The sequence below is a fragment of the Prionailurus viverrinus genome, unplaced genomic scaffold (genome assembly GCF_022837055.1).
Source record: "Prionailurus viverrinus isolate Anna unplaced genomic scaffold, UM_Priviv_1.0 scaffold_80, whole genome shotgun sequence".
In the NCBI taxonomy this organism is placed as follows: domain Eukaryota; kingdom Metazoa; phylum Chordata; class Mammalia; order Carnivora; family Felidae; genus Prionailurus; species Prionailurus viverrinus.
The window spans coordinates 274714-286273 of NW_025927642.1; the positions used below are offsets into that span (position 1 = coordinate 274714).

Below are 11560 nucleotides of genomic sequence, written 5' to 3' on the forward strand. Positions count from 1 at the left end.
AACTAAAAATAGAACTACCCTACGACCCAGCAATTGCACTACTAGGTATTTATCCAAGGGATACAGGGGTGCTGTTTAGAAGGGACACATGCACCCCAGTGTTTACAGCAGCACTATCGACAATAGCTGAAGTATGGAAAGAGCCCAAATGTCCGTCGATGGATGAATGGATAAAGAAGGTGTGGCATATATATACAATGGAGTATTGCTCGGCAGTCAAAAATAATGAAATCTTGCCATTTGCCACTACATGGATAGAACTGGAGGGTATTATGCTGAGTGAAATTAGTCAGAGAAAGACAAAAATCATGACTTCACTCATACGAGGACTTTAAGAGATAAAACAAATGAACCTAAGGGAAGGGAAACATAATACAAAAACAGGGAGGGGGATAGAACAGAAGAGACTCATAAATATGGAGAACAAACTGAGGGTTACGGGAGGGGTTGTGGGAGGGGAGATGGGCTAAATGGGTAAAGGTCACTAAGGAATCTACTCCTGAAATCATTGTTGCACTATATGCTTAAAAAAATAAAATAAAATAAGGAAAAATATAGTATGATACAAGAGTTAATTAGGGCCCTGTTTTAAAGAATGACATATTTAGGGAAAATGTTTATAAATTTCCATTTGGATTCTACATTTAAATTCACCTCTAAAAATAAAAATAGTAAATAAATTATATATCATATTTTATTATTTCAAATATTTAACAATTTAGAAATATTTAAAAGCGCTTTGAAAATGCAATAGATTGAATCAGTCTAAATTATAGTGTTTTAAAATATTCTTTTTTTTTTTTTCCCCTTTGTGAAGTACTTCAAATGATATAGTCACTTAAATAGCTGCATTATTCAGGTTGATTATAGGCTGCAGCTTAAATGATACCTGGTTAGGGATAATAAAGTGAATGTAGGTATGTAACATATGTTTCTGTGACCCAGTTTAGAACTAAGTATTGGCATGTAATATAAATTCAGGATTGTATTTCATAGAAGTATGGTGGTAAGAAGAGTTCCTTTGATTAAAAAAAAAAACAAAGAACTGTAATTTAACAGCAGGATACAGTATTTCGACATTCTAAATTTGTCTGAAAGAAAAAAAATCAGTCTACACCTTTTTAACATTCCAATTTTAATTTTATTTCAGATTCAACTGTCCTTTAAGTTGAATGAGAAACAAGTAGTCTCAGGAAAAAGTTCATTTTATTAGTGAAATTTACCTCAAGTGGTATGAAGTAAAGTGTAGCACAAAGTATCATTGTTTGGTTCTGGCACATGGTTCTATAACTCTCTCCTTTACATTGTTATTTTTTTTTTCTTTTGTATTTATGTATGTATGTAATCGCTATAACCAGTGTGGGTCCTGAACTCATGACCCCAAATCGAGAGTCTCATGCTCTATTTACGACTAAACCAGCTAGATGCCCCTTCCTTGTTATTTTACAAAAATTTTGGAAACAAACTTGGACCAACAGAGCATTGTAGTTCTTTTCTGTTTGGAGTTTCTACTAATGGAGCTGCTGTAGACGACAGATCTAAAACATGTTACTGTAATTAATACTAAGTATTTCTCTTTGATAACCTACTTAGTTTTTAAAAAGCATAAATTCTGATATGTATTCTTAATTTAAAAGCTGTCTTTGTTAAGTATTTCTAGTATTCCTGATAAGAAAAAATAGAAAGTCATACTTCAAGGATCCTATTCAATTATCCAACTTCACAAGGTGCAATGTTTTCTTGCATATTTAACATAGAGATGGATCAGTTTTCCAGAAACAAATGCCATATTGGACCCATGATTATATTCTTAGAAATTCTTTGTCTGATAAATAGAGGACGAGTAGATAAATGTTGGAGATGGAAGGTCCCAAAACTTGGTCTTTCTATTCTTACTGAAATGGTGGACAGAACTAAATATGGCTGAAAAAAAAAAAAAAGATTTCACCTATTTTCCAAATTTATTTTTATCTTGTATACAAGGTGAATTGTCATACATTTTAGAGAAAACGAAAATCATACTTGTGCAGAACTATTATAAAGAAATAAAAAAAACAAACAAAACCAGAATGTAAGGTAACCTACTACAGACAGACTGGTCAGTTTACCTTTCGACATGCTGATAAAATTGTTTTATTTGAATATAACTTTACTGTTAATAGCTACATCTGATATACAGCAATAACAATATGTTTTCATAGAGTATTAATTTTTCCTAAAACAGCACCTACTGGCTTCTATTGGAAAATTGCAAAATTTTCTCCCAAATCATATAAATGGACATGCACTAAACAAGATTATTTAATGATATCAGAAAACAATGTGCGATTACATGTCTTAATAAGAAATCCTTCCTGAGGTGCTAACAATGAACATAATTTTTATATTTTCTGCTTATATTTTCTTATTTTTCATATTCATTTATTCAGTAAATATGTATTGAATGTTTACTTTGTACTAAACAATATCCGAACAGTGAAAAAAATACATAAATTATCTTGGAGCTTTCATTCGGCTTGGGAGAGACACACAATAAACAGTAACATAATAAATAAGCAAATTGTTAGAATTTAAGTGCTATGGAGAAAAAAGAAGGGGAAATAGGGATTGAGGTGCTGAGGGTGGAGGCAAGTTTCAGTATTCTGTGAGAAAATCAGAATGGGACTCACTGTTAAATATGATAAACCTAATAAAATGAAAATTAAGCAAATAGTTAACACGGTATTTTTCTTCTTTCAGCTGGAACAGTCAAATGATTTCAGTTCGTGAAGCCAAAGCCATTCCTAGGCCTGATGGTATTGAATGGAGAAATAAATACATCTGTGTCGAAGGTAGCTTTCCCACAACTACTACTTTACCACCCAGTTATCACCATGGTACTGAGAGAATTACTTGAATAATTTCAGTTTGTATTTCAGTTAAAATTAATACATTCATATTCTGGCTTACAAGTCTTTTAGTTATAAAATTTTCTTTTTTTTCTTCCAACTTTTTATTTAAATTCCAGTTAACATACAGTGTAATATTAGCTTTAAGTGTAGAATTTGGTGATTCAGTACTTACATACACCATGCAGTGCCCATCACAAGTGCCCTCCTTAATCCTCATCACCTATTTAATCCATCCCCCCACTCTCCTCCCCTATGGTAGCCATCAGTTTGTTCTCTGTAGTTAAGAGTGTGTTTTTTGGTTTGCCTCCCTTTTTCCCCCTGTTTGTTTGTTTTGTTTCTTAAATTCCACATATAAGTGAAATCATATGGCATTTGTCTTTCTCTGACTTACTTCACTTAGCTTAATACTCTCTAGCTCCATCCACGTTGTTGCAAATGACAAGATTTCATTCTTTTTTATGGCTGAGTGTTTTCATTGAATTTTAAAAAATTAATTCTTTAGCTGTAAAAAATAGTAAATACGAATTTAGGCGTTTAATATTCCAGTTGGTAATATTTGAGCAGTCTTTATTCATCCCTCCTGCTTGTAGGTGATTGAAATTTAATTTCATGACTTGAAGGTGGAAGAAAATATTATCTTCATGTGATGATACTTATACTGAGATAAAATGAGTTCTTTTATAGCTAAAATATCGATACTTAAGGCAAGCTAGATTTTTATGAATAGTATTTATTTTACTTTAAAAATCGAATGCTCTGAAGATAATCTGTTCTCTAAAATTAATTTACATGTTGTTGAATATTTCTTTGAGTTGGTGGGAAATTGACTCAAGAGGCAAAATTACTCTCACAGATTCCAAGTTGAAGACTTTTGTAAATCTTGAGGTAAAAAAGAATGTGTTAAGTGTTAAGTGCAGTGTTTGTAGGAAAACATCAAATTTAGAATATTTTATTCTTGGATTATATGCAACATCTTAAGCGTCTTTGAATATGAAATTTAATTTCCTGCTTTGGTGGTTGGTTAAATTGCATAGTGGGTGTGTATTATTTTAGTTACTTGTGTTCTTTTGAATATTAAAAACTGTTGTGAAGTGCTGTGTGTGATGTGATCCGGTGGCTTGGCATAAGGCATTACTCTATTTTTAAAAAAAAGCACAGGCGTTCCTCAGATATATTGTGGGTTCAGTTCCAGACCACCGCAATAAAGCAAATATCACAATAAAGTGAGTCAAATGAAGTTTTTGGTTTCCTGGTCATATGAAAGTTACGTTTACCCTATATTGTAGTCTATGAGGTGTGAATAGTATTACGTCTAAAAGAACAGTATACGGGGTGGCTCAGTCAAGCGTCCGACTCTTGATTTCGGCTCAGGTCCTGATCTCATGGATTTTAAGTTTGAGCTCCACATCAGGCTCTTTGCTGACAGTACAGGCCTGCCTGGGATTCTCTGTCTCCCTCTCTCTGCCCCTTGCCCGTTCATGCTCTCTCTCAAAATAAATAAGATATTAAAAAAAAAGAAAGAAAGAAAAATGTACATACCTTAATTTAAAAAGACTGTTGCTAAAAAATGCTAACCATTGTCTGAGATTTCAGCAAGTCATAATCTTTCTGCTGGTGGAGGATCTTGTCTTGATGTTGATGGCTACTGACTAATCAGGATGCTGATTGCTGAAGATTGAGGTGGCTGTGGCAATTTCTTAAAATGAGACAGTGAAGTTTGCTGCGTTGATTGACTTCTTTTCACAAATGATTTCTCTATAGCATGTGAGAGCATTTTACTCACAGTATTTCTTTGAAAATTGGAGTCAGTCCTTTCAAACCCTGCTCTATTTTTTCAACTAAGTTTATGTAACATTAAATCCTTTGATGACATTTCAGCATCTTCACCAGGAGTAAATTCCATCTGAAGAAACCATTTTTTTTTTTGCTCATCTATAAGAGCAAGTCCTTATCCATTCAGGTTTTATCATGAGATTGTGGCAAAAGTCATTCACGTCTTCACGCTTCACTTCTTCTTTTTTTAATGTTTGTTTATTTTTGAGAGCGCAAGTGGGAGAGAGCAGAGAAAGGGGGACAGAGGATCTGACGCAGGCTCTGCGCTGACAACAGTGTTCAGGCTCCACTTTTAATTCTACTTCTCTCACTCTTTCCACATCTGCAGTTACTTTTTCCACTGAAGTCTTGAACCTCTCAAAGTCATTCATGAGGGCTGGAATCAGCTTCTTCCAAACTCCCATTAATGCTGATATTTTCACCTCTTCCCATGAATCACAAATGTCCTTACTGGCATGTAGAATGGTGAATCCTTTCCGGAAGGTTTTTCAATGGACTTTGCCAAGATCCATATAGGAATCACTGTCTTATAGCCTTACAAAATATATTTCTTAAATAATGAAACTTGAAAGTCGAAATCACTTCTTGATCCATGGGCTGCAGAATGGATGTTGTGTTAGCAGACGTGAAAACAACAATTTTTTTTACATCTTCATCAGAACTCTTGGGTGACCAGGTACATTGTCAATAAGCAGTCATATTTTGAAAGGAATTTTTTTTCTGAACAGTATGTCTTAAAAGGTGACTTAAAATAATTTAGTAAACTGTTGTAGACATATGTGCTGCGATCTAGGCTTTGTTGCTCCATTTATAGAACACAGGCATAGTAGATTTAACATAATTCTTAAGGGCCCTAGGATTTTCAGAATGGTAAATGAACATTGGCTTCAACTTAAAGTTATCAGCTACATTAGCCCCCGACAGGAGAGTCCTCTTATCCTTAAGCTTTGAAGCCAGGCATTGACTTCTTTCTAGTTATGAAAATCCTAGATGGCATCTTTTTCCAGTATAAGGCTGTTTCATTTACTTGGAAAATCTGTTGTTTACGGTAGGCATCTTCACGAATTATCTTAGCTACATCTTCTGAATACATTTCTGTGGCTTCCACATCAGCGCTTGCTCCTTCACCTCGCACTTTTATGTTATGGAGGTGGCTTCTTGCCTTAAACCTCATGTACAAACCTGTGCTAGCTTCAGACTTTTCTTCTGCAGCTTTCTCACCTCTCTTAGGCTTCGTAGAATTGGAGAGAGTTAGGGCCTTGCTCTGAATTAGATTTTGGCTTAAGAGAATGTTGTGGCTATTTGGTCTTCTGTCCAGACCACTAAAATTTTTTCCGTATCAGCAGTAAGACTTTGACTTTCATGTTCATATGCTCACAGGAATGGCTCTTTTCATTTCCTTAAAGAACTTCTTTGCATTCACAACTTCGCGTTCATTCCAAGAGGCTTAGCTTTTGGCCTGTCTTGGTGTTCAGCATGCCTTCTTCACCAAGCTCAATCATTTCTAGCTTTTGATTTAAAGTGAAAACTGTGTGACTCTTTCTTTCACTTCACTTGAATACTTTGAGGCCATCATGGGGTTATTTTTTGGCCTGAGTTCAATATTGATGTGTCTCAGGGAAAATAGGAAGGCCCAAGGAAAGGGAGAGAGACAGGGCAATGGCCAGTGGGTGGAGCAGTCAGAACACACACAGCATTTACAAAGTTTGCCTTCCTATATGGGTGTGGTCGTGGTGCCCCCTAAAAATTCCAATAGCAACATCAGAGAGCACTGATCACAGATCACTATAACAACTATAATGATAAAAAGTTTGAAATATTGTGAGAATTGCCAAAATGTGACAGAGACAACAAAGTGAGCAAATGCTGTTGGAAAAATGCCACCAGTAGACTTGTTCACAGGGTTGCCACAAAAAACACAGTATCTGTGAAGCACAATAAAGTGAAGTACAATAAAACAAGGTATGCTTGTACCGTGACAATAAACTTTTAAAAATAGCCTTTCTAAACAATCAAAAAATGTACATACAAAAGGAGTGTTTTTAAATTATGGGCCTGCTTAGATTATATGACAAATCTAGGTCTTTCCCCTCTGTTCCATTTCTTCTTTCTAGCCACTTGATTCTCTTTCTCTTTAGTCATTTTCTTTCAGCTTTAGAGCATACATACGTCTTCTCATCGTTGAAAAATGCTCTTGATTGGTACTGGCTCTTGTAATTAGTTTTTGTGTTTTTTTTTTTTTTTCCTTTTTCAGTGCCAGAATTCTTAAACTAGTAATTTTTACCTACTCCTGGCATTATTTCGGCTATCCCATCTCATTTCTAATGCCTTTAGTTATCTTCCTTTTCTCACTAGTATCCTCAATTTCCTTGTCTTCTCATATAGACAGTTTCCTTATCGCTACATATGGACTCTTCTCTCTTATCTTGTGGGGGAAAGGTTAGTGGGGTGGAGGTGAATATGTGGAAGGTAACATTGGAGACGCACACACACACACACACACACACACACACACACACACACCCCTTTGTGTTCTTCCTGTCTTCTATACTTGCTCTCCTGTTTCTCTTCTTTCACTGCTAAATTTCCCCTACAAATTACTGTTCTCACTGTATCTTTTTCTAAACCGTTAAACTGTCCACTCACACCATAACTTTGTACTGTTTTCCATCCTTATGAGTATTAAACTTCTAGTTTCAAAGGTATTGACCTTTCCTCTGCTGGATAAATCAGTGGTCTTTTAAATTAAATTTAAAATTACCTTTCTGTGATATTTGACATTGACCACCTTTTTTGTGTATAGTGTTTTATTCCTTTTGATAATACTTTGTTCTTTATTTTTAGTTCTCTAAGGGTAGGGGATAGGTCTTTGACCCTTTGTCATTCTTCAGAAATCTTATTTTTATAACTTAGACTTAAAACATACCTATGCTGATGACTTTGTTTTTACTTGTCCTGTCACTTGAATTCTGTCTACCTTATTAGATGGTTCACAGGTATATAAAACTTTCTTATGCAGATATCTAATTAGGATTCACAATGTGCACTTGCTATTTCATAGGTTAAAAACTGTCAAATATTGGCTCTTTCATATAGTTCAACCTAATAGAGAAACCAAAATTCTCATTTTAATAATTTCTTGTTTATATGTGCATTTGACACTCTAGAACCTTTTGATGGAACAAATACGGCCAGAGCTGTGCATGAAAAGCAGAAATTTGACATGATCAAGGATCAATTTTTAAAGGTAAATAGTGTATGAGATTAACTCTAGAAACCTTAGTGGACTAGTATGCTTTGAAAATGGAAAAAAAAAAATCTAATAGGACAGAGTAGCCGTGGTTCCTGTGTTATGAAGTTGTTAATGTAGCACAATAGAGAATTCATGACTTGCTAGATACACTTTTCCTACAGAGAAATCGAACTCTGTGTTCATTTACATGGCTTTCATTTTCATGGAAGTAAGCATCAAAATGAGTGAATAAAACCTAACTGACTCCTTTCTGTCCTTGAAATATCAAGGAATTACTATAGCTTTAGAAGAAAGCTAATGTTTGTTCTGATTTTCCTTCTGTATACTCCATTGTAACAAGGAATTCGAGCACCATTTTATCTTTGTTTATATTTTGAGAAATTAAAAAAATCAATGTGTATGTTTGTGTACACACACATTATATATAAACCTCAGTGATACATATATAAAATATTGTTTATTCCTTCACTCTTTAGTCCATAATATGACTTTATTCATCGGTGATTTTGCTAGGTGTGGTTTCTTTTCTCAAGGAGTTCGAAGTACTGTGTAAAAACACATTGATGTAAATATATACTATGAGACAGATAGGAGAGAATGCCTCATTAAAGAAAAAAAGATCAGCAAACTGTGAAGGTCATTTTAGAGGAATACTTTTTCATTAGACATACAAGTAGACTTTATTTTGATGATAATTAAAAATGTAAGTATGTCATATTACAAGCTTTCTTTCACATTAGGCCCTCTTTTTATCAACCAGAATAGAAAATTTAAAATTAATAGAATTCTGCAGGGCAAAACAAATATCCAAGAGGAAGTATTTAGGTCTATCAGATTAAACTGAGAATTCAAAAACAGCATTGCTACATTGTGGTTTTTCTTGATGCCTGAACTTTCATTTAGGATTGTTCAGCTCTAAAACCAATACTTTTAGTCAGTTGAACAACTGAAGTAAGAATAAACCAGATATGCAGTCACTGAGTAGTGAGCCAAATCTGTAGCCTGAATAAGAATTTGGTTTTTTTCTTTTTGATAAGTTCTGTGTGCTCTTCTTTTTCTGAAGCACATGAAAGTGGTTTATTAGAGATTTACTCTCTGTAGTACTATTTTTAATTGGAAAAGCTTATCGATGCAAACTAGTCAACCAAATAATTGAAATAATCTCACACTCTCTCAAACCCCAAAGGTTTTGTCTTAATTACTTTGCTATTTTAGATGAAATTATTTAAGTCTGTGAGTAAATGTTAATATTGTCATTTGTATCTTTTTGTACCACCTATGTGTCTGTCCCTTTCTTTATTAATAAATTGGAACCACACAGGTATAGGGTTTTTAAATAACATTTTCTTTTCTGACAGCAGAAAAAAGACATTTACTATATTAAAAACTTGGGAGATAAACACACACACACACACACACACACACACACACACACACACACACAAAATCACCCCAAATTTTACCTCCTAGAGAGAACCACTGTTAACATTCTAGTAACTCTCTTTTCAGTCTTTTGTTCCACTTATATTTTATGTTTTAAGAATTATTTTTTTCTTTTTCTCCCAGTCATGGCACAGATTGAAAAACAAAAGAGATTTGAACAGTATACTACCTTTAAGAGCTGCTATCCTGAAAAGATAACTGGCTTCTATATCTTAATAAATTCTTCTGAGAAATAAAGAACAATAGTAACACCATAATGCATTTTGTTTACCTCCATCATGGTTTCTTTTTAACTGTTCTTGTTTTCATGTTTTATTTTTAAGAGGACATACTTATATAAAGATTGCATATTTTATTATGACATTTCCTAATAAAACCCTTTGATTTAAAGATGTATTTTTGAAAATGTTTACATTGATTCGTAATATTATGGCATGGATTTTCAAGAGATCAGATAAAATATTTTTGGGGGAATTATCTGAACAAATAAAAGGTTTTTGATATAACTTCAATTAATTATACCACATGCTAATACTGAAGGGATGTGTGGAATTTTGGAAAGGGACTGATTCACACATACTTAACATATAACGTACAGTATATAGTTTGTTGCCCGTCTGTTCTGGTAAAGTGAAGATTCAAGCCAGTTATTCGGTTACTTGAAACAAAATGAAATCTGTAATTTCACTGAAATCACTGCAGAGGCATGAAATACTGGACAATTGCCTTAAGTCTTCACTTGACTCTCCGGGATAGACTGAGGCTTTGGGTGTGTCTATATTAGCATTTCATTAGTACCTCACATGCTTTTGATGTACTCTTGAGATTGCTTTAAATTTTTGTTGAAAACAGTACATTTTGCACTGTAATAATATGAGCACCCTGTATTGTTTAGAGGTTAGTAAGTTGTTTTAAAGAATTAGTTCGTTGTAGATTTTTGAAAAGATGAAGTCCCCTGTGCTTTATGATAGTTCAGTGCAATGTGCACTTTTACTTTATTTCATGTTTTCCTGCTTTTATTTTCCCTGTAACATGAAGCAACAGAAACTGAAAGATCAAAGTTGAGATTATATCCTATTGACAGTATCAGAGTTTGTCTGTGTACAAGTGTAGGATTGTAATCTAAACTGGAATTTTTAGGCAGTAAGCCACTATAAAATGTTTTAGGTAAGACAAAATTATTATAAATAAAAGCTTAATGTTTGTAAAGATATCTTTTTTAGTATTTTTTTCCATATGAAGAAGTAGTGGTGGCTGCTAAAAAAAACCTACAGTGTTTATTAAGATTGATTATGGTTTATGTAAATATTTGTAAATTGGTCAGTGCCTGTACATTTAAATATGAAGAGTAATCTTGAAAACAATTTTAACTTTTTCAGAAGGACTGTGTACAACTTCTTTGAGACCTGCTGTAGCACAGTTTGTACCTCTAATGTATTTGAGTTTTTTGCAGACCAATTCAAATGCTAAGACTTTTGCTTTTCTTTGACTTGTAAAGGTGCAGATTTTCATTTCTTCTTTAAGTTTAAATTTTTGTATGATGTCAAATGGAATAAAGTTTATATATGGAAATTGTTGATGTGTTGGTTTTTTCTGTGTGAGGCTTTACTTGTGAGGTGAGGCTGTAGTTACCATCTAGAACTGAGCTGAATCTAATTTTTATGCTTGATAACTTAGGTTATACAGAAAATCTCAGAACGGAGATCATATTTGGTTAAGCCAGCTAAGCACATCAGCACCCTATTTCTGTGACATTATTTAGAATAAAGCTTTCCACATAGGTGAATTTTTTAGATTACTGATGTTTTCACACTTTTGAAGCAATTAAGCTTTATAGATCAATTCTTTTTCTTGGAAAGTTTCCTAAAATATACACTGTGCAACTCTTCTTTATTAGAATGTATTGAACATAATATTTTGGTGATGACCGGGCATCATTAAAAACAGTAAAAAATAGTCCTCATGCTCTGTGGTAATACTGTATAGCTCTCAGGGATGGGGAAGTGTGTAGGGAGTTCTGCCTTTATAGTATTAGGACATTTCCTAAGAAAGCCCTAGCGTTTACCATGGTATGGACTCCTCCACTGCCACTGTTTTCTCAGCTCTCAGTGCCATACCCCATCAACCCCATCTTACTGCT

At 33.8% G+C, this 11560-nt stretch overlaps 1 protein-coding gene across 2 annotated transcripts in view; it reads left to right on the forward strand.

The window, feature by feature from the left end:
* LOC125159884 (poly(A) RNA polymerase GLD2) overlaps window positions 1–10995 on the forward strand; it is a 71975-nt gene extending 60980 nt beyond the window's left edge. For both annotated transcript variants that reach the window (XM_047848536.1, XM_047848537.1), the window contains exons 14-16: window positions 2740–2831; window positions 7892–7971; window positions 9544–10995. In XM_047848536.1, the coding sequence (XP_047704492.1) occupies window positions 2740–2831; window positions 7892–7971; window positions 9544–9618 (247 nt within the window). In that variant the 3' untranslated portion in view covers window positions 9619–10995. The remainder of the gene's footprint in view (window positions 1–2739; window positions 2832–7891; window positions 7972–9543) is intronic.
* The last annotated feature ends 565 nt before the right edge of the window (window positions 10996–11560 follow it).